The sequence below is a fragment of the Diadema antillarum genome, unplaced genomic scaffold (genome assembly GCF_040938485.1).
Source record: "Diadema antillarum isolate AM-2024a unplaced genomic scaffold, OU_Dant_1.0 scf00000040, whole genome shotgun sequence".
Taxonomy (NCBI): Eukaryota; Metazoa; Echinodermata; class Echinoidea; order Diadematoida; family Diadematidae; genus Diadema; species Diadema antillarum.
This window is the reverse complement of record NW_027270929.1, coordinates 3,084,428-3,109,272: the sequence shown is the minus strand read 5'-3', so window position 1 is coordinate 3,109,272 and position 24,845 is coordinate 3,084,428. Positions and strand designations below refer to the sequence as shown.

The following is a 24,845-nucleotide window of genomic DNA, read 5'->3' as shown; positions in this document are numbered from 1 at the left end:
GAGAAAGGGATTCCTTCACACCTACAATTTACCCTGAAACATGAGACACCCTTTCCCCTGGAATGGGGGAGAGAATTCTTACAAAGCGCAGGTATCACTCTCTTGACAGTTGACACCAGGGAGACTGGTGTCCAGTTTGCAACGGTCTTGTAGCGCCCTGCGGGGATTCCATACCAGTCCGATATAAAGGAATTGAGGTCGATATATGATTCACTGAAGATATCAACTGTCATCTAAAGTGCTTGTAATTGGTAAATTTTATATTGAGGAGAAATGTCTACAGTTGATTTGGTATATAGATCTCTAATCACTTGGAGTAAAGTCTCCTCTTTGCACAAAAGATACCCTTTTTTCTCCCATCAGAAGGGGGGGGGGGGAGAGTTGACAGGAAAAAAACAGTCAGTCTCTTTCAGGGAATATTCTGGGAGGTTTAGAGACATAATTGCTAGATTTTTCAAGTGCAGATTGTACCCCCCCCCCCCAAAAAAAAAAAAAAAAAAAAAAGACAAAATAATGTAATGTGGCAAGGAAATAAATCACCATGTAGTTTTCACTCCACAGACTCACATAAATCACCCACAGCTGGTGTGATCTTTAACTCTGATCAACCCTCAACAGGCTTGGAATGAACTCAGGGAGCCGTCCGGGGTGGTGTAAGAGAAACAGAATAATTGGGTTAAAGCGCTCATCAGTGGGTGAAAATCAATATCACGAAAATAAAGTAGAACAGGCATCACACCTTTGCAGAACAATATCCTCCAGCACCGCCACGGATACCCCAAATAGTTGTCGCTTGATCTACATTTTTGCTCAAGGGGGGTAAGAGTCTGCACCTTCCGTGGTGTCAGGAATCACCCCCATGTGCTTCTGGATTGTTTTTTGATAGACGGTGATTTGAACGATTTCTTCTGTTCGAACGGGGCGATCTAGGGCAAGCTCAAAAACACATCCGCAGAAATGTTAGCACAACTACATGCTTGGATGGTCTTTGCTCATTAGCGGGATTTTGTGTACTCCTTTTGAATCTTCAAAGATATCTCTCCTAATTGTTTGCAACTCCTTCAAAAGCAGCCATACAATGCAGGTGATTTAGAGTCATCATTATAAAAACTATCTTCATCAAATTTTCTCCACTTAGCCATTCACCAGACTAAAAACTTGAATTTTCATCATGATTCAGTATATGTCATTCCAACTGATGCCTAATTCACTCCCATCTCCTTTTAAGGGAATTCAATCAACCTCTGTTTTATCAACTCTAAACATTCATGCTCAGAATTCTCTTGCACAATAAAGATATGTTTATCAAAGGCATGAAACATTCACAAACCTAAAGATGGTGTCCTATTTTGGTTTCCATCAGTTAATGTAGGTGATTTGAAAAGAGCAGACAGTCTAAAGGCGATTCAAACCAACACAAAGAGCTTTTACAAGGCTGACTGAAGTTTTAAACACAGACAGGACACACTAATAGCCTGGTAGGCTGTTAATGTCTCATTTATGTCTGTAGAGATATAACAAGTTTATTTGCTTGCCTGTCTGCTAGCCATCCAAGGCATCCAATGTGCCACACAGCTGGATTACCTGCCACCAATGATGATCTCATTTTAAAGCTGCACTAGCTAGTTAAGTGTAGAAACTATGTCAATAGAAATTTCATGAGAAACAAGTAATGGTTATTGTCCCTGACTTCATAATACGGCTGAGCATCCTCAATGTGACTTGAAAATGCTGAGAGTTGGTATAGACCTGGTATAGACCTACATTCTTCCAGTTGGTCGAAGGCATGGTTTGATCACAGGTGTGGATTGCTGCCATTTGTGACCAAAAATTAAAAAGATATCCTAATACAAAACTTATCAAATCATTGAGATTCTAGTCATGCATCATGTTAAAAAGAAAAATTACTTTAAGTCCCAATATAAACGTTAATACCTTGAGCATTGAGAAAACTGAAAGAAAGGATTGCCGGAGGATGTATGCATATAGGGCCTACTGCTCACACAAAGACAAAGAACTGATTTATGTGGTGGACATAATATTCATTTTGGCTTCTGGAAGCTGGTGGAGAGACTATCTACCTGTGTTAATTAAGGGGGCTGGCAAGACAGGGTGCATGAATACATTAAACAAATTCTGCCTCCTCCTACCTAGCCAGTCACTCTAATGAGGTAGACCTGATAAGGTCAGCTTGGGTGTCAAGTCTCAGGCTTCTATCAGTGATAGACATCTTAATTGTTTGCCTTGAAGTCATGTGACACTAATGTGGCCCAATCTTGATACCACTCCTCATTCCACCACAGGGAGCTGGTTCCATGCTCCATCCACCCCTCCCGTACTCCCTTCCATCAGGGAGGTGAGTCTTCTCTCACCTCCCTGCTTCCATGCAGCCGCCTTCTACAATAGAAGTAATGAGAATGTAGCATTTCAGCTTCATGAACATACTATCTTTTGTGTGCATCTGATAAAAATTAAGGAATACTCATCTTCATCTTGCAATTTCAAACTTGGTATATTCATACCACTACTATGCATGTCTGATAACTTTCAATTCAATCCAGTCCAATTCAATTAAATTCAATTCAGATATATTGGCGTAATTTTCTGACAAAAACATAACAACATGCACTTCACTCTTTTTATTTATTTTTTTCATGGCAAAGGAAGAATTAAGATGATACATTGTGAGATGAAAAGAGTATATACAACAATAGTGAAACATTGATCATGGAAAGTTATCAAGAACTCCATAGCAAGCTCATTTAAAAAATGGAAACCCCTTTGACGTAAGGTTTAAGAAAATACACTGTAGCAATACATTGTGTCGATGTGTATTCTGAGATATTTCTGTATCAGACAGAGAACAGATGTTTGCCCATACCACATTTTCCCCTCCGTCCCTTTGTGCCTACCGATGTTTTCGGCTGTGAAGTGTGCATAGAGGTTTGTTGGAGTGGAAAATGGACTATTTGTTTGGGTAGTTGTATATGGGTCATAATAAGGCCAGCGCCTGGACTTGACATTCATACTGGGGGTTTATTTAGCACAATCCAGGGAGTGAGGATGGCTGCAGGGCCCCCGTAGACCTGGAAATAGTCTGTGTCTCAGACTCCTTTGTGACATGCACGTCACCAAAATGGTGACAGGACATATGCTCCTGCAACAGCTGCTGCAGTCTTATTTTCTCTAAGGACCTAGGGTTAGGGTTAGGGTTAGGGTTAGGTTTGTGATAGGGTTTTAGGTTTCGTTTGATGTGAGGATTAGGATTAGGGTTAGGATTATGTTTGTGAGTAGGATTTATCTTTGGCTTTGTGTGCAGATATTTCATGGGAGTAATTGTTGCAGGAACAAAATAAATGTGAAAATGGAACACACCAAGATATGAATACTCTTGTCACATTCTAGGAAATAGTCCACAAGTATGGTAAGTATCCCCAAATTGTGGATACAATGCAGTGACTGAAATAGTATCATGAATATCATCACTATAATATACTAAGCCATTGATTGAATGTGAAGACTGCATCTACTTGATTTATTTCAATTTCATTATTTGCCTTTTGTCAATATGTTATCAAAATGATATCAATTCTCTCAAGGAAAATGACACATGTTTTCATGTATGATAGTATCCTAAAATTGTAGGCAATGATGTAATATTTGTGATATCAAGATTGTAGTCAATTAGCAATCAAAGGTCATGCTGCATTAACCTATTTGCTTGTAAAAAAACTTCTGATAAAATATCAAGATTTTTTACTGAAAAACATAATTAGATTTTAAATTAATGAAAAAATTAATGTCATTTTGAGGTAAGATACTATCTTTGAGTCATTTATGTTCTAGAAAAGTGGAGGTCATTGTCTGCTCATAGCATGAGAGAATATCTTGGCACTCAAAATTCTTCGATATTGGAACAATGAAGACTGATGACTCCTCCGTATTAGATTTTGAAATTTTGATGAACAGTGATATGTCAGCTAGCTCCTCTCTCCATTGTAAATCAGGGACATATGCTCTTCAGTGTCACATATTTATATTGATGATGACTTTTTTGGGTGATAATTCCACAGAAATATTCTCTTTTCAAAGACGAAATGTGAGACCCCCCCCCCAAAGAAATAGACATCAGCAAAGCTATTGATGTCAGTTACGAAATGATTTAGATTGTATTTCTCGTTTCGATCAAATTTTCATTTCAGCATATCAATGTGGAAAAGGCATCAATTTCGTGGGTAATCGGCAGTATGCTAGTTTTGAAATCATATAATTCCACAATGAAAATATGTCAGAGGTCAGCCTCTGGCATGTGAGACTTAACAAGGTTAGAAAAGGGCAAGGGTTGATTTGAAAGTAATGGTTATGGAAGTGGGCATTAAGATTTGAGGAAAAACAGAGAAAAAACACAGCTGTGAAGCAATTGACTACAAGTTATATTTGGCACCATTTTTTTTTTCAATTCAATTCAATTCAAACTTTATTTCTATTCTTTTTACACTTTTTCATTTTATAGATGTAGAGAAGACATGCAGTGTAAGGCATTATATTCCAAATACCTGCACATGCAAGCTGCTCTTTCATATCTTTTATTTTGTGTCTGACCACAAGACTAGGAGTGGTCTTGGTTTATAGACATTTTATACTTAATTGCCCAAAGCCAGTATACTTTGGGCGCAACTATAAAATTCTAGTTTCCCCCTCAGCTTTTGAGTGTAACGTAAACATCCCCCATAAGCCGCCATCTCTTTGTCATGGTACATTGATACATCTGTGAAAAAAAGTATTGTGACATTTCAACAATGTGTAGGTAAATACTCTTGTATGCTATCAGCCATGATTGCTGAACCTGAAGAGAACTCAAAGAGTTACATGCCAAGGTTTACATAGTTTGAAAGTATAATGGTGACATACAATTGATAATTACCTTTTTGGGACTTAATTCTTGTGAATATAAGTTTCCCTCCTCCTGATATTTATTTTCTGAAAATTGATTCAGTACACATATGACTAAGAAGCCAATCAACTTGTACATAACAAGCACACAATGTTTACAGATGAATGGTAGGCCACGATGTACAGAGTCCCAGGTTTTAGATTATTAAACAGAAAGAAAAATTCCACTTGGTACACTTTTTTCATTAGATGAGTTGATGATATATTCTGTATATGATTGTATTTGACAGGAGCACTAGCATACATGATATCTGAACCAATCTCCCATGATGCTAGAGTAAGGATACTTAATCTTTATTCAATAAACAAATCTCTCAGCATCATATGAGCAGATACACTGAATGCACCGGTGCACTGAAACCAACTTTATTCCATGGTAACCGAGCATCTCGGCCCAAAGTCTACACGAGACCAAAAGGATGTAATGTTATATCTCAAGGATAACAATGACAATTTCTTTAAACTGATCCCTTTAAGAAAACTTCATGTCAGCAGGCAAATGTGTCATCATTCATTCATTGGGGAAGAAAATAAACAAGAGTTAATCCCAACAAATCTTGCCTGTATTAATCACCAATGTATAGGATGGCTCCTTCCATCTACCCTCTACTCTATATCTATTTCTCTCTCTCTTGCTCAGCCCGCTTCCCATCCCACTATATTTCAGCCATCCAATCCCGTCGCATCGCGCTGTCAGGTGCCAATATCTGCGGCGATTAATCTGCCATGAAGAAAACTGATTCTGGCCGCTGGGGGGGATTGCGGGCTGTAAATTGGAAATTCCAGCCGCTGAGATGCTATCGAAGAAGGCATCTTGTCATATCTGTGTAGGGTCATGTGATGTATGGTGAAACCTTTGATTTTGAAGTTTTCATGTTTTCCTTCTTTCCAGCTTGTCAACTTTATTTTGCTCTCATTATTCTGTCTGTCTGTCTGTCTGTTAATCTGTTTATCTGTCTGTCTGTTAATCTTTGTCTGTTTCTCAACTCCAATATCAAAGTTTACCCTTTTTATCGAAAGAATTCAGCAAGTGTGTATGGCTGGAAAAGAGGTTTCGAAGAAAAGAGTTAATGTCAAAGATGTGATGGGCATAGAAGACTTAGAGGCATTATCTACCTTTTGTAGATGAAACAAAAACCCAGATTTAGTGCTTCAAAATAGTTCTATAATGTGAGTTAGGGATAGAAACAACCAATGTAAAAATTTGAATCAGTATGATTAATGTTAAGTACTGTTAAATGTACAAAATGTGAACAAATATCTTAAAATAGATATGTTTCTAGACTAAACCATTCACAGTTATGGTTTAGTCAGAAAAATAGTGATATCTCCTTTTATTTTATTTTTTATTTTTATTTTTTACATGATGTCATGTTTTGTGATGCAACTGACCTACACATATGCATCAAAAGTGATATCTTGAAAATTTTTATAATCACTGCTCCCAAAGGTAAACAGGGCCTTTAAATCGTAAGACAGAGAGACGAACTTATTACCAATGAGGAATTAACCCTTTGAGGAGGGACTGATTTTGCTACAACACACATTTCTTATAGACACCTGCCCGAATATGGGTTAATGAGGGGGGAGTGTTGAGAAAGATCCTCAGTTGGATGATGTGGTAGAAATGAGTATAATACAGAATGATATAGTGTGCATGAGAAGGAATCGTATGCATTTGTCCTCTCAGAAAATACTTACAGTGCTATTTAGCGATTATTTCATGAATATTAAGGAGATGGACATTTAGTAAAGAGATAAAAAGATACATCTAAAGATTAATGAATGAATGAAGACATATTGGACAGATTGGACATATTGGATAGATACATGTAGGTGGCAACAGCCAAGAAAAGAAAAAATGGTAGACATGTTAGGAAGTACTGGTTAGATGTTCCCAAGCTATTCCCTTACACACACAAACAAGAAAGAAGGCGTCAGTTGTAGAGGTGAGAAAAACATGTCCTGAAGAATTTATACCTGAGAGAGGTAGAGGGGGAAAAATGATTTGATTCTCTTTGATATGTCTTAATTGACCGAACATGAGTCATTACCTCGGCATGCCAAAGGATCATGTGTCCTGATGTGGCAGCTTTTGATGTAGCGGCTCAGCGGTTCTCTTCCCATCCCGTCCCCCACCACCTCCATCTGTCTTAGACCCTAATCACTCCATGCCTCCAATATACACTGACATTAATCCCCCAATGTCTGCCTTGCATTTGTCAGCACCACTAAAACTTGAAGGGAACCAGTCCAGAATGAATACATATAACGCACCTTAGAAAAAATGATCGGAGGAATATGTATGCTAATGGCTCTTACTCCACTTGTGAAACTGCAGGATATGGAGACAAAAAATGTTCTTGTGTCTCATATCGTGTTATCATGTTCAATTCTAGCCATATTTGTTTGCCTTCCTCACAAGCTGGATCCATTTCTCCCCCGTTTTCTCAGACTCTTCATCAGACAACCAATCTCTTTGTCTATATCTCTGTCATGGAACTGATTTTCTTCTTTCTTTGCTGATCTTCATATTACAGCTATCTGTAGTGAGAGCAATTCAATTTATTTGGACAATTTTTGACAAATGCAATGCCACATTTTTGTGCACACTCTGTTCCCACAGAAATCAGTGGAACTGACTCCGGTGACAGACCTTCCCATTGTAACTGCAGAAGACACTGAAAATAGAACCTCAAAGAAAGATTTTCCCTCAGTTCAGTGTCTTTTTTATAAACTCTTGGCTTGTTCTAACATGTTGCCGTGGTAATGGCTGACTGTAGTGTATTAAAGGAATGGTATAATTTTGGTTGACATGGGGATTCAGATTTTAACTTCTTGCAAGATAATTAGAAACACATTATGAAATATTAAAGAAAATACAATGCTAAGAGGAATTCAAAGTTTATTTGATGGAAATTGGTTTTTGAATGGCTGAGACAGCCAAAAGCAAAGTAAAACAAAGTGGCCCTAATATAAGATGGGTCCCACCTTTAATCAGGACCTCTTTGTTTTTGGATAAAGCAACCATTTCAAAACCAATTTTCATCAAATAAACTTTAAATTTCTCATAGAATTGTATGCTCTTTCATAAGAGGTTTCTCATTATCTCACAGAAAAAGAAGAAGCTGGAAGCCTGAAGCCCCATCTTAACCAAAAGTATATCATCCCTTTAAAATCTTAACTGTGAAGATTGGGTTTGCCGACAGTTATTGAATTTAGCCATGTTGTTGACTATTTTTCAGTGTAGTGATAGAATATAAAGAGACTCTTAATACCAATTTTTGAAACACATTGTTGATTAATAACTTGTTATTTTCTGGGAAAACACCAATTACCAATCTTTATTATGAGTAATACTGCATGAATATATCTGTGGTGATATTTAAACTCGAGAAATGAATGATAGATCAACATGGCATTTATTGACCAAAAAGTTCTTTTAGAGAATTTCAAAACTAAAGTTTAAAAAGTCATGACCTGCTGTTGACCAAAACTCAAATAGAGAGTCGCATTCACAGTAAGAGGTGCACAGATATCGTGTTGTCAACGAGGATGTTGGCATTACTATGTGCGATATATAATTGAAAATATCTCTTGAAAGACATGGAACTTGTCATTCAATGTAATTATTTTTGTCTTTTCTTTCTCTTTTCTTTCTCTGTGGTGTTTCTTTTCTACAGTGCTGGAGTTTTTGAATGCCCGGAGGATCGGTTACCGCTGGACTATGCCAAGGTATGTGGGTGATGTGAAGTTTGCCGAACCTCTCGCCACAATGTGGTGTGTGTCATCGTATGTCCATTTCAGTCGTACATTTACCACCTTATATAGAAATGGAAGGAGTCATATAAATGGAATAATCCGCTCGGGTTTATATCAGGATACCTCAGTTTCAGAGATGGGGTGGGGGGGGGGGGGTGGGGGGAGATAGTCTACAGTAGAAGTGGAAATTTTTGCATCATTATTGTTTTTTTTATGCTCAGTTGACTAAACTGAATTTCACATCTTTTAATTTCATGGAATCAAAGAGATCAAATATTACAAGTCACACAAAAATATATTTGAGGGCTTTTATTTTCATGCTAGTTTTATGTTACGTGAAATCTGCAAGAACTTCCACCTTTACAATATGATTATGTTTACCCCTTTGTGCACCTTCAGTGCTATATTGACACAGTAAACCTCATAGCATTGTACACACTTTCCAAAGTCTTTGGTGCAAAAAGGGTTAAAGTAGATATTGGACTCCATCCTCGTGTCCAAATGGACATAGTGAAGGGTTGAAATGGCTTTAGCCTACCTGGCATGCTTTGCTATATGTGTGGTGTTGTTAGTACACTTTGTATGTGAAAGTGTCAAGTCAAACTTAGTGAGATTACAAGGAAACTAAAGGTAAGTATGAAAAAAAAAACAACCAGATGTATCACACAAGTATATTTTGATCATATGAGAAATGTAAATGACACAATATTTTTGAAGAAATTATAAATTACTCAACAATTTATCCATCCTCTGTCTTTTGTGTGTAGTCTTGGCATTTTCTCTCATAAATCAATTAAATTCTGAGTCTTTCATTATTTTCTATTGCAGCTGTATAGGCAAGCAATATTGAGGCTTTTTTTTCATTTCTACCTCTCTACATTCTTTTGCATGAATTTGTGAAACAAATTTCATTTTAGAGATTCAATTTTGGTTAGCTTGGATATGTGCATGTTTTTTATATGTTTAGGTATATGATATACAATAGTTTGTTGACATAAATTCTTAAATGATATCTGAACATATTATTGCCACTGCTTGTTGGTATGTAGGTCATATGTGAACCTATTTACAACAGTGGGGAAACTAGATGAAGTCATGCCTACAGAACTTTTGTATTGGTTTGAATAGAATTTTGGGACAAATATAACCACAAAATGGAAAAAAAATGATATCAAGACCACTACTTCATTTTTGTCCAACTATTTGACTATCCACAACTGGGTTGGGATTTTCTTTCTTTCATGCAAGAACAACTGCTTTTTCACGTATTCACAAAAACTGTGACCCAATATCATAAAAGATGCATAAAACTTCTCGGGTGGACGAGAGTTCAATTATAGTCCACGCACGGTATTGCACACAATTGTGACATTGTCAAAAGATTCCCATTGTCCATCTTAAAGTCTGTTTTGAGAGAGGAAGAGAGAGGAGAGAGGAAAAGTTCATCAATTGGAGTTCAATGCACTCTTTGTCTTTACTTTACGGTGAGAACAGGAAAGGTTATTACATTGCTTCTGTGTACCGGTATATGAGTGGGTTTATTGGAGGGGTACAAGATGGGATGGGGGTATATAAGTGGCGGGGGTTAGGTGAATAGGTAGAGGAAAAATTGAAGGTAATTACATCTGAGATTGTGTTTGTGGGTCATTTTGTGGACGTGTGTCATCTTTGGCGGTGACATTGGAGGCAGGTAATTACATTACCTCTCTGTGGAATTGTGGAGAATTGGAGTTGATTTACAGTGTAGAAAATGATAGGGAAAATATATATTTGCTCTGTTTGTGACCCATTCTCAACTTGGCCATATGCAATATGGCTTGTGGGGCTGTTTGAACAGGATTTTCATGATTTTTTTTTTCAATTTTACTTTGTGTAGAGCAATATGAAAGAAAAGCTCATTGTTCAACACAATCAAACATTTGTTTCCCTATAGAAATCAAGTCTATGAGTTTCAGTTAACAGTTCTGATGGCATTCAGTATGAAAGAGCTGTAGAAAAAAGGTTTTAACCCCTACTGTTTTCAAATGTCAGCAAGTTACAAGCTTCCAGCTGATAGTGGCCCAGTATATTGGCCCCTACTCTGGGAAATTAAAGAAACTGAAACAACAACAAAATTAAATCCAAAATGCATTCACGTTTACTCTGTCAGAAAGGAGTTTGTATCAGTTTTTCATTGTAGATGCATTTGCGAAGCAAATGAAAAATCTGTTTGAGGTGATGGTACGATCCTCAGTGGTTGTACGATATGTTACTTCCGGGGACATTTTGATCAAATGTGTCATATTAATGTCATGTGACCTTTGAAAAGACAACACCATAACTGATTGATTGATGTATACCCTAAATTGACTTACATACACAATTCACAACCCACTCTCTTCCATAAATAGGCAATTCTCTAGATATAAATTTATTTACATGCCTTTTCAATCAGTAATATCTGATATGTCCAAATGTAGCATTAGCTTTACACCTCTCTTTGCATGCTGTGTCCTTGTCGTTCTAATTTGATCTCTTTCTTTGTTGCATAACCTTCTGGCTTTGTTCAAAGTTTATTCATGCTGTCTTGTGTGGTTTGTCTGCGGCTCATAGTTTCACATTGTTTTCTTGTCTGGTCTTTTGCATTCATGAAGAACACCTTTAAGGATTTTTTTTTTCATGTCAATTCAATCTTCCTCTATTTTCAACATTTGTATCCTTTTTTTAACCTTTTCTTTTTCATTGTGTTAATCCATGTTAGACAATTATAAATGATATCAGATAATCTTGCCTGTAGACACACATTTTGCTTACATACACTTAGCTAAGGTTTGAACTGTACCTGGTATTCTAGCGTGAGCTTGAGCAACCCATAGTCCTTAAAGGTTGGACAAATTTGATCTTTGTAGGCAATAATGCCAAAGCCACTATCCAGGTGTGCGGCAGTGATACACATAGCAGACTTTCTTCCCTCCCCCCCCCCACCCCTGTACCACTGAAAGACGATGGTAGCTTAAACACCGGTCTCTCATCATTTGTAGAGAGAAGTGGCTGAGGGGTAAGACACATTCCCTAAAGCTCTCCACTCCCCCATTCCTCAATCCATCCACATCTTCACCAAAACATCCTTGTTTGGGGAGGAGCTGTGGGACATCATCAAATCTGCCCCGAGCAGGAGTGGACGAGAGCTGACCTTTCGCCGTCCGCCTTGGGTTATCACTCCAGGAGTGGTGTCTGGCATTGGAGTCTTTCTTTTTAGGTGATCCGAGTATCCTCTCGGATCACCTTCTGTATCTGTACGGATTCTTTGTTTTTCTTCTTTATTTCTCCTCAAAAGTTGTGCAGAGGTTAGCTCAGAAAGTCCGCTGCCTGTCAATTTCAAAATTATATCATGTATGCATCATGTCCCAAAGACGGCAAATCTAATGTATCATTGTGATCAGTCGACCGTGACGTCACTATGACGTCATTATATGAAAACACATTCTCAATCATATCTCATTAATGAAATAGAATTTTTCAATGAAATTTACGTCACATATATTTAAAGTTATGCGCATTCTACTCATGTTCTCAAAATTCATATTTTCTCTTAAAACGTGCGCGTACGCGCGCGTTGAAATATTTGTATGCTCCAATCGAGCTCAATATTTTTTTGCACACGTTTCAGACCATTTGGAGCATTTTTTGAAAAATTGAAAAAATCGGACGGACGCGTACGCGCGCGCGCATATACGCACGCACAGCTCATATGCAATTGAAATTTCCAGTTTTTTCACTTTGATCGCATGTCTGAAATGTCAAGGAATATTTATACCACGTTTCAAGTCAATCCGACTCAATATGACGTCATACGGGGCCGTCAAAGTTGAAATTCCGCGCGCGCGTCAATGGCGATATACAGTGCAACTATGCCAAAAAACTGCCAATTTTAAATCCGATTTTACTCGTCAGGATGGACGGTGACCCCCCATTTTCTTTACATATATTGAAAGCTGATGAGTTGTACATGTCATTTCATGGGTAGGCAATGCTGACAAAATGATTAAAAGATATCAAATTTCTTAATAAAGTAAAAAAAGTAAATTTTCAAAATGACGTCATCAAATTACAAGTTTACTCGAGCGTATCTCACTTATCCTCTGCCAATTTTCTCCCATATTTCAGTATGTTGTAGCTTATGAAATGTTCTTTCATTAATGTAAAAACAACATTTTGATTGGATGACGTCATCGCCTCGTAAAAATGGATTGAATGTATCCTTGTAGAATTTGACCAGTTTACGTGTTATCTCTATGGGAGAGCAGTTTTTCTGGCAGTGAAAATTGACATGACTCTCTTTTTCGAGCACTAGCTCACTTTTGCTTCGGTGAATTTTTCCCAGATTTTAGTATGTTGTAGCTGAGACTTTGGGCTATCGTAAGTGTGCCCTTCATTTTTTCATACGACGTCGGCATCACGTCGAAAAACTTGGTTGAAAATGGCACGTGGCTTCGATGCAGCGTCATTTTGCTTAATACACAGGGCCTATGGAGCATGAAATAGGTCATTGCATAGCGCATCCGACTCGTAATCCTAAGGTCCCTGGTTCGAGGCTCACCCCTGCCAATATTTTTTTTTTCATTTTTTTAAACACTTTTTTTCTTCTTTTTCTTTAGTTATTCTTAATCTCCCTTCCTAACTTTATCTTTTTCTGATTTTTTTATGCTTCTCCTTCAAATTTCTATAAAATAACATATTTTTTTCTTTATTTTTCTTTCTTTCTACTACTTTCTGTGCAATAGATGAACAACAACAATGGCTATCAATCCCATATTTTGCACATGTTTAGTTCATGTCACGTACATTATTTCATAAAATAACAACTACTTGATCAGACACCATCTTGGGTATGTAAATTAGGGTCAAAGGTCATAAATGTTTCATCCTGTATCTTGGTGAATACATGTCCTATCTTTCCCATATTTTGCACACACAAAGACCATGTAACAAGGATCATTTCACAAAATAACCACTTTTTGTTCAGACGCCATCTTGGGTGTGCAAAGTGAGGTCAAAGGTCATATGTACTTCTTTCTGTATTTTCGTTATGACGTGTTATCTCTATGGGAGGGATTTTTTTTGATGTGAAAATCGACATGCTTTTCTTTATCGAGCACTAGCTCTCACTTACCCTTCGGTGAATTTCTCCCAGATTTTATGTTGTACCTAAGACTTTGCATTTTGCATCTTGGTGAATACCTGTCCTATCTTTGCCATATTTTGCACACGAATATAGACGATGTCGCAAGAATCATTTCACAAAATAACCACTTTTTCCTCAGATGCCATCTTGGGAGTGTAAAGGTGGGTCAAAGGTCATATGTATTCGTTGCTGTATCTTCGTTATTCAGTGTATACAGAATTGGTACCAAAGATGGCAGATAATTATGACTCCCTTTTCTAAATGAGAATCCAAACCTCACACGGCCAATGTCTCTAAACACAGATGAAACTTGTATTGTCATGCCTATTACGATCAGGACTCGAATCATTGATTAAAAAAAAATCGGATCACCTTAATTTGTCAGTGATGACAAATTACAATCTCTAGTTATGTGTGTGTTCTTATCATATTCTACTGCCAACTGGAGATAGGGGAGGGTCTTGGGCCGAACTCCTTTTCCTGTTTCATCTCAGAAGAGGATTGAGGAGTCAATATGATTGATGTGCCTCCGTTTGGTGTAAATACACTTCCAGTAATCAGAGTTATTTGGTGTCTGTTTCAAGGAGATTGCCACAGATAGGCAGACAGAACACTCCTAGCCGTGGATATCTCCTCGATTCTGGTCTTTCAGAGTTCAACATTTGCAATTGGCTGTGCTGTAACTACTCATGATATCACCTTTTTCCTTTTTCTTTCTTTTTTTTCAATGGATGCTTGATTCATAGACCTTATTTCCTACGTTTCTATCAGTAGGTTGCACCTCTGTCTGTCAACATGAATATTCCATTTCAGATGCATTGCAATTCTCTCTTTTTTTTGTCATGTGAAGCTTGTGAAACTTGTCACGGGGATGTTAATTGCCTACATCACTACATAGCATCCATTTTACAGAGCTTTAGGAGTGCTTGGCACATCAGTTACCAAATGTGGTGATGTAGCTGGTGTTTCAGGGTCCATATTACTAGTAACAGATATCATTGTGTCATGTGGTTTCATGACTTACTTCCTCTTTAGATTTCAGACACTACAAGGCTCTATTTCTCTTGTAATGTGATTTGATCTGGTGATTTGGTAAGGGAATTATAACATCACATTTTTTTCCTCTCAGCCAGAAAACTCATATATTTTTTTAAATGATGTGGATGGATTAAGCAACTTTTCACGGACCTAATAATGAGGCTGACTGTGCAGAAGGCGAGCTACAATCCTGTGAAACATTAGGGAGATCTTGAGTGGCTTACAAGGTCCATGTTGTTAATAACCATCATTCAAATTGTCACAGTGGCTCATAATGGCTTCATTATTTGTCAGATTGTGCAGCAATTTCCACAGATCATCTGTCGTTTTTTAATGCCTTCATTTAAAATGAGCCGTGTATTTATGCCGATGCATCTTTGAGCTCATTTGCCAACATTGTAGGAAGTCCTCCTTGAGGTGAGGTGCGTATACTAGTACCTGCCGGTTTAAAGCAACAGTTTTTCTATTGGTACGGATGCACCTGCTAAAGTAGCAAGAATTAGGTGAAGATGCAGTGGCTGCACGTTGCATATGTCGTATCGAGATTTTGATGGAGGTAGCTGGCAGGCCCAGTATTGGATTTCATTTGACGTTGATGTGTTTGGAGTGCTTTTACCCTCCCTCCCCCCCCCCCCCCCCCCCATCCCACAGTAGAGCTACATGGGTGTGTGTGTGATACACTGTCAGGCTGTTAGGTTTAAAAGCTTCCCTGCATTTCAGCCGAGTCCCCAATCTAGGCTATCACATTAGAGAGAGAGTGTGTGTGTATGTATGTGTGTACGTCCCTGTGTGCGCACGTGTGTACGTGTTGTTGTTTGGTGACAGACAGAAGACAGTCTTTTGCTATCTACTGAAGATAAGGTGCTGGTATAGAATCATCTTTACTCCATACCCTTCTTCAAGCACTTCTCTCAACTTCAGTACTTTTATATCATGACTGCTCCTTTTCTCAGTGAGTGGTGTATATGTTCAGAATGAGAGAAATTTAAGTAATGTCTGAACTTCATCAAAGAATTCCTCGAGGGATAAGATAAAAGAGGTGGGAAAATCGCTGTGGGAGCATATTTACTCTTGAAATTGTACATGCAAAGTTTTCAAGGGCATGGGCAAGATTGAATATTGACACAGTGTGAAATTCTTCTCAGTATCATTGCTCTGTCAGCCAGAAGCTATGCATGCCTTGAAGATTACTTAGTGCCACCTCATTTATAATCTAGTGATGTGTGTGGATAGACATCACTGATTCACTGGTAGTTTGACCAATTTACTCTTGATCATTGGCCAAGTAAGACTACTGTTCTTTTGCTTCTTTGGTCAATTCTGGGGTCATTCTAAGGTCAACAAGGCAAGGTATATCAATATTTTTCTTTGCCATCTACAAAAAGTAAGATTATATCTCCTCCATATTATGTGAGCTGAAGAGAAATCTATAAACATAACACTGGCTTAACATGACTGGGACTAAACTATCATGTGATTCGACCGCAAGTGCTGGAGTGGTATATTTTCCACTCATCAAATTAGTTTGTTATATTATGAAAAGACACTTCTTGGATGTTGGCAGTCACTTACTGATAGGAGTATTCTTTCTGAGTGCGCATAATGTCTGTTTGCAAAATTTCCAAGGCTAGCTTGTGTAACTATTGTGAGCTTGTCAGCCTCTTATGATTCAGACTGTTCAACTAGAAAATTAAAAGCTCATCCAACGTTTAGAGATTGTTTGTGGAATTTCCAAAGCATTGTGTTGATATTATTATCATAAGTCATGAATGAAATCTGGTCATATGATTGCTCGGCAGGTGTGTGCTATTTTTCTTTTCGCTGTTGGCATCCAGTGTTGTGAATCATATCTTAACCTTGCATAAGAGAAATGATACTTAATCTGCCCATTTTGCCACTGAGAACTGGAGGAATGTAATTAAAGTCTTTCGTGCATACAGTATCTCCAAGGTGCGTCACTTCTAATTCCTGTTTCAGGAGTGATCATAATCGCGGAAGGACATTAAGTGAACATTTTGCTGATTAGTCAGCCACAAATAGCCTGCTATATTGCCGTACCCTGCTCACTGGATCATTAGCAGTACGCCAGGAATATCTGCTGGTTACTGTTCTCGTTTTTCAAATTAAAGATCTCAGTTAGTTTCCATCTCGACCGAGAAGACTGAGGAAGATGTCTGTCTTTACATCCTGTGTGAAGAAAGTAAGGATGGTTTGGTCACTGTCATTGTTTATTTAGCATGCCTTCTACATCAGTTTAAAGTTCTAATGTACTGCCAGTGTCTACTCAGTGTTGCTGATGCATGACCTTTGACACACATGATAAGTTGCTGTTGATGTTGTTGTTTTTTATTAGAGATGGAATGATACGGAAATTAATGACCTGTGATTCAGACCAACATTGCCATAGCTATTTATTATATTTCTCAACTTAAAGAACTGGGATATTCTTTATGTGTACTTAGGTGAAAATATATTTTGTGATGTCATGCTTTCTTTGAGAGAATGTTGCATGTACAGATAATGTATGAATTTTTTATTTACAGTTGTAAATAATTTATCTAGCTGCGTATCAATAGGCAACAGAAACTGAAGTGTACTGCATATTACAAAGGGCAACCAACTGCTATATCAAAGCAATTTTAGTAGGAACTTCATGTCTTCATTTGCAAAGTGTTTTTCTCTATGTTGTAAGAGTGTGTATGTGTTTGTTTGTTTGTGTGTGTGTGTGTGCATGTGGTGTTTACAGTCATGTGTACAGAATGTGCACACTTACACATGTTCATGTGCGTGTCCTGCATGTCGGTCTTTGTCTTTATCAAAAAGTGTGACTATTCATACACCCACATTCAGTCATGCTGGGATGTTTGTCAACACCCCCAAAAATATTTCATCACAAATGATGGAATGTCAGGGTTACTGGTGTGAGTTTCATGAAAAAAAAATCAAAATCTTTGTTCAGTCACCTTGATGACAAATGTCAGTTCTATGTAATGTATGACTAAACAGGGATGCTTTCAGATTTTTCTTTACTCAGAAAAGCAGTTCTGTCCAATCAGTTGCTTGCCATTTTTCGATTGCAGATCTACCCAGATGACAAGATGTCGGGGGACATTCAGATGCTGATGGTGAGGTGTCAGTTCTACAAGGATGGTTGCCGCTGGACTGACCAACTCATGACCCTGCAGGTAAATTGATTTATGTCATAAAATCCTGTGAATTCTTAATGTGTAAAATTTGGCCATCAGTCAAATGTCCATCCAAGTTATAGAAGATTGTCCATCTGTAAGTGTCCATTGTTTTTTTAGTATATGGTGCCTTTATTAATAGTGATGACTCCATCATAGATTTTTTTTTTTAATTGGATGGTTGAATCTAGCCTTTCATTTTTCTCCCATTTCTGTGAAAGTTTACAGTTTGGATGGATATGAAAGATGTGTTGTTGTCAAGTTATTCATATGAATGAAATGGCAGATCTAATCTTAGGCACAAAACCAGTATAGCATTCATGTAGCAAACACTTTTAGCACCTTTTTTCCCCTTGCTTTTTTTATGTGACAGTTGTGCTGACATTGTATGAACAGCTTAGGGATCCAATCTACTCTTTCTTTTTTTCTTCACAAACTGCTCAGAATTATTTGAAAATGAAGACAACCGTCTTCGACAACGTTACATACTTAACCACCATAATCTCATAGTGAAGACATTATGTTCCTATTTTGTCTCATTACAAGTAGCTCAACAGTTTCTAAAGTTTATGGTATGTGTGCACATTTCCTATCGAAAGGATCGAGATGCTGGGCTATATGATGTTCCTGTACTTTGAAGTATAAGGAAAGTGTTCATATATCTCTCTGCGTACTTGAGTCTATAGAGATGCCTTGCCGTCAGAAAGGTGGTTATTGATTTCAATATCTTGCTCTTCACAAGCTCTACCATCTACTGCCTTGAGACAATGCAATTTTCCGTTCTGATCTTGAGTCGAGAGTGGGCACTCCATAACCTCTCTGTAATGACTGAACATTGTCCTGGGGGGCAAGAAATGATGAGATTCCATCTGAAGTATATTTTGTTGCGATGATCGTGGAACCAGATGGCGCCGTAGTCGATCTGCACCGTCGCCTGCGGCCACGAAGCCTGCCACAGAGCAGTCTACCCGTGACACTCCGTGCCGCTCCCGTAATTTGAAAACTGGTTTACCGTTAATTGCGCTTGTCCGAGTCAAGCTCCACGACCATCTGTTTAATGGCCTGCAGCGTCATGCTTGTTTGGATTTGCATCAAAATTTACTGTCATGCTAGTTGTCCTATAGTGCTTGCTTGGCTGTAGAATCTTTCATATTTTGTCATCTTCAAGATTTCTTCAAAATATCCTTTTAAGATTGTGTTCTGTGCAGCTCTCCCCATTTATGAACTCACTAAACTTACTATTCATCACAGAATATCAAAACTGTTCTCCAACTCTTTCCCCCCTTTAAATCCTGTAGTTGTCTTTAATTGCAACAAAGAAATCTTGTGTCAGTTTCTTAAAGCTTATGGGCCATACATAGACTATAGTGATACACATACATTACAGGGGGTTGATATAGCACTAAGATGGTCTGTCCTCTATTGCACAAAATGTCTGGAATGTTTCTTATCTGGATACAAAGGTGTACATAATTATTCAAATTTAGGTCTTGTGTTTATGTTGTTCATTCAAGTTACCTTACACCCACACCAGTACAGATGAATATATATGGATAGCAATTAGCATGGCTGCAGGTTGTTGTTCTGTTTTCCAAATAATTATAGAGGCATCTGATGAAGACATAAATTCAAGCATAATCTAATATTAAACTCACCATGTAAAGTCCATCAAGGGCACCCGGGAAGTGTTCATGATAGATTATCAACATGTGTAACTGATTCTTTTGGTGTCATCTTAAAGCAATTGAGATAATACCATCAATACGCAAGGGGAAAAAAAAAGCAAAATTATTCACTTTTCAGTGCCAAATCAGAGAGCTGGTTTGACCCTTGGTATGTGCCTGGGCTTGCATAACTTTTTTTTTCAGCATTCACTAACCCATCCAAATTTGACCTAGTACTCTCTAAAAAAATGTAGTGAAAATATTCACTCTTGAAGGAGTGAATACAAAAAAGAGTGAATTTGGAGTGAAAATGTTAATTTCCACTCATTTTAGAGTGACCTCAGGGATCACTCCAAAATCTTCGAGTGATCCCTGAGGTCACTCCAAAATGAGTGAAAAAGAACATTTTCACTCAAAATTCAATCCAATTTCACTCTTTTTTGTATTCACTCCTTCAAGAATGAATATTTTCACTCAAATTTTTTTTAGAGAGTATATTTGAGAAGCTACAAGTGAGCCCACTCAGGAGTGGCAATTTGCCTCAGTCCAACAGGAAGGCCATGGTTACACAATAGGGATTAAGGGGATCAGCTAATCTCTCTTCATTTACAATTAGTTTTCAGACATCTGTGCCAATCAGGCGAAAAATGCAGTATGATGTTTGTACCAATGGCTGAACGAAGGTCAATGCAGAATTTGTCATTTGTAATTCTAAGTGACATTCCCTTCCATCATCACCCCCTCCCCCACCCCCCCCCCCCAAAAAAAAAAAAAATATGTGGGCATAGCCTGGTTGTTGGTGGCATATCGCTTGTAAAGAAGGTGCGACCTTTAAATTCTGACTACTTATTATTGGATGGGAGGCTTAATGCGTTTTACAGCCCCCTACTTCATTGTCGCTCTGCACCCTTTGATTAGCCAGCCACCGACCCAAGGACAATGGCAGGGTCTGCACTTGACAACGGGGTCTTCCCACTCACATCCTGACAGGCGTGATTATTAGAGCCGTCTTGTCAGGAATATCTTGCAAAATATCATGTGATCGGATGTAAACAAGTTATTTTGCCACATATTTTGGCAAATGAACAATTACTTACCGGAGGTGTTGCTTGCCATGCAGCAAAGATATATATCTATAAATTCTTCTGCTGTGGAAATAAACAAAAGAAAAAACCCATCGGTAAAAAAATTTGGCACGATTTAACACACCCTGATTTTACAGTGCATTGCTCAACGACTGATTCATTTGTATTCGTGCTGTCACGTTTGGACTTGCATATCGAATTAATTTCTGATCTTGACAAAACTGAATCCTCGTAAAATATTGGAGACACAAAATAAACAACATTCTTCCCTTCAACAGTGATTAAAAACAACAAGCCCAATAACAAAATTGCAAACAGAACCGACAAAAAATAGGAAAAAAAAGGGAGAAAGAATGTTATTAGATTTAAAGAGATAAAGTACACAAACAAAGGAAGAGGGTGAGCGGAATTCGACAATAAGAATGGCATATTATATATTAAAGTTAGAATAATAAAAACAAACAAACGAACAAACAAACAAACAAACAAACAAACAAACAAACAAACAAACAAACAGGTTTCAGAAGTGATCAGACCTTTTAGCCTCAAAAAGATATCCACTGTGATATGCAGAGGATAGAGTTGTGTTAGCGCAATGAACTTGGTGAGAGAAAGAGAGGGAGAAAGAGATAGAGGAGAGAGAGTGTGTGTGTGTGTATGTATGCATGAGTGTGAAAAGAATGCAACAGAGTTGGTTAGATCTGTGTTTAGGGAAAGTAAGAAAGTAAAGTAAAAATCTTTGAGGAATGGGTTGAATGCCCAATCCCAAGATGAAAGTCGTCACACTACTTTAAATGGATGGTATACTTTTGGTTGAGATTGGGATTCAGATTTTAACTTTTTGCGAGATTATTCAAAGCCACTTGTGAAATATTGAAGAGTATATAATGCTAAGAGGAATTCAAAATTCATTTGATGAAAATCGGTTTTGGAATGGCTGCGGTATCCAAAACCCAAGTAAAAGACAGTGGTTCTAATCAAAGGTGGGTCCCACCTTTTATTATTACGAGACCTCTTTGATTTTGGATATCGTAGCCATTTCAAAGCCAATTTCACTCAGATGAACTTTGAATTCCTCGTAAAATTATGTGCTCTTTCATATTTCATAAGAGGTTTCTAATTATCTCACAAAAGAGTTTAAAATATGATGTTCCATCTCAAACAAAACTATACCATCTTTTTAATGAAGATTTCTTTCTGCAAATCTAAGGATGAGGATTTGCTACATGGTGTTTGAGCTACTCCTTAGCAACCATAAAATCATTTCAAATGAATATCAATACAGATGGCTTTGAGACATTCATGGCAGATCAAGCATGTCAAATATCTATCAGCAGAGGACTAAAAAAAAAGGAGTATTATCATGCCATTTGATAGCTGTAAGAGAGACAACAACAAAAAAAAAAAAAAAAGAAGGGGGGGGGGGGAGAGAAAGCTCAGGGATGATGTTAACCAGTTGATGAGAACAAAAGGCAGTTAAAGGGAAGATAAACCCAAAGAGCAATGTGGATTGAGTGAAAGCAGCAACATTGGTAGAACACATCAGTGAAAGTTTGAGGAAAATCGGACAATCGATGCAAAAGTTATGAATTTTTAAAGTTTTGGTGTTGGAACCGCTGGATGAGGAGACTACTAGAGGATATGACGTATGAGTGGACAACAATACAAAGAAAATATAAAGGAAATTCAACAAAAATTCACTTTTCTAGAACTATGAAAGAGCAGTGGACCAACTACTTTCAGAAAGCAGGGGGAATAATTGCTACCCATAACATATGTCAATATCAAGTTGATGGAATTTGTAATTTTCATGAAAAATGGATTTTTGTAGTATTTTCTTTATATTTTCTTGGTATTGTTGTCCACTCATATGTCATAACCTCTAGTAGTCTCCTCATCCAGCGGTTCCAACACCAAAACTTTAAAAATTCATAACTTTTGCATCGATTGTCCGATTTTCTTCAAACTTTCACTGAAGTGTTCTACTAATGTTGCTGTTTTCACTCAATCCACATTGTTCTTGGGGTTTATCTTCCCTTTAATTTTCTGCTCATCAGTGGCAAGAAAATGGATCCCCATACCATGATCTGACAAGATGTAACACTCTTTGTCTTCATGGGGAAAAACAAAAAATATTCCTCTGGATGATTTTAGTGTAGTTATCAAGTGAATGGACGATGACATTATGTATGCTGAAAAAACAACAACAAACAAACGGATGCACAACTTGTTATCGTGCATTGTAGAATACTCAGTACTAAGAAATAGAGAATACACAGTACTGATATAATGCAGACTGTACTCATTTTATCAAAGAATCCCAAGCTTGCAGAACGGGGGAGAAAATGATACTACATAGAATCAGACAATAATTCTCCCTTTGTCAAATTGTGGAATCGGGAAAGATAAGTTATAAGTCACACCTATCACTTGACAATATGCCTAAAGAGATCACATCAGCAAACAAATGAACAAAAACCCCAGAAAGAGGTATGTGAACGACACATTACTCATTTGAATCTTTCACTACCAGATTTCCCGTATTCATTATATTGACTGCGTGCCAGAGGCAGGCACATATACACAAATATTAACCTCTCTCTGACTCTCCTTATCATTCCATCTCATTACACTCACACTCCACGCCACATTTTCTGCCTCATTTGGTCACAATATCCCATTGTCAAAAAAGAGGAGGAAAAATTAGGAAGAGAGAAAAATAAAGGAAATGAAACATTGGTATGTGTGAAAATGTTGAAATGAAACATAAACCCTTCACGGTATAGGGGTTTCCCAACCCATATGAAAATGAGGGAGATTGCATAAAATAGTCCAGGTACATTTTGGCAAGCTCAATCATTTACTCCCTAACTTGATGATTCTCTCAGATATGGGGGGGGGGGGGGGGGGAGGTGGTTTGGAATGCTAATAATACATTCACATTATGATATTTATGAAATGAAGCTAACTGTTATTCTCATGGTTGCACGGTCTCGTATACCAATATTATTGCCAATTCTTAGGGCCATCCCTGATGTATGTTTAGAACTCAATGCATCTACAAATGCTGATTGATGTTAAAGGGATGGCATAGTTTTGATTCAGATAGGGATGCAGGTTTCCAACTTGTGTGTGTGTGTGTGTGTGTGTGTGTGTGTGTGTGTGTGTGTGTTTGTGAGATAATGAGAAACCAGTTATGAAATATGAAAGAGCATGCAATTCATAGAGGGATTCACAGAATACTTGATTAAAATTGGTCTTGAAATAGTTGAGACATCCAAAAAAGCAATCTTAATAAAATGTGACAAACCAAGACTTTTATTATGGTAAGATCTCTTTGTTTTACCCTATTTTCGGATATCTAAGTCATTTCAAAACCAATTTTCACCAAATAAAATTTCAATTCCCCTTAGAATTGTATGCTCTTTATAATTTCATAGAGTGGTTTCTAAATATCTCGAAAAACATTCAAAGCTAAATCCTCACCTCAACCAATACTGTACAGTCCCTTAAACAAGTGTTGTACCCACTCAGTTCTCGAGGAAGTCTTTAATGCGATTCTGCTGATGGTAGTGTGGAATGTGGTTGACTGAGCTTGCCAAGTTTTGGTATCCATTCATGTCTTCTTTCCCTATTTCATTGCTATTTTTGCAACTAGAATTCAAATATTCTTGTGAATAGCTCAGACTCTGTATGGAAAGACTTCAGTTAGTCATGTGAGACCACTAGTTATTGGCAACAGTGTGATTGCATTTGAATAGCAGTAAAGTATCTTAAGAGCATTTCAGAATGCACCTGTTTGTTAATGTGTGATATCAATTACTCTGAAGTAAATCCTCTCCAACCTGCCACCCTCTCTCTCCTTCTGTTTGTCTGTCTCTATCCCTTTGTCTCTCTGTCTGTCTGTCTCTATCCAAAATAATTGTGGAACAAGCTTTGAAAGTAGACAAGAGTTTATGAGTGAGTGATTACTCTACATAAACGTATGGATGAT

At 37.6% G+C, this 24,845-nt stretch overlaps 1 protein-coding gene across 1 annotated transcript in view; it reads left to right on the top strand.

Moving 5' to 3' along the window:
* Positions 1-24,845, top strand: part of LOC139712313 (TNF receptor-associated factor 4-like) — a 99,937-nt gene that overhangs the window by 50,559 nt on the left and 24,533 nt on the right. Inside the window, exons 2-3 of the mRNA XM_071624155.1 lie at positions 8,637-8,688; positions 17,998-18,102. Of these exons, the coding sequence (XP_071480256.1) occupies positions 8,637-8,688; positions 17,998-18,102 (157 nt within the window). The remainder of the gene's footprint in view (positions 1-8,636; positions 8,689-17,997; positions 18,103-24,845) is intronic.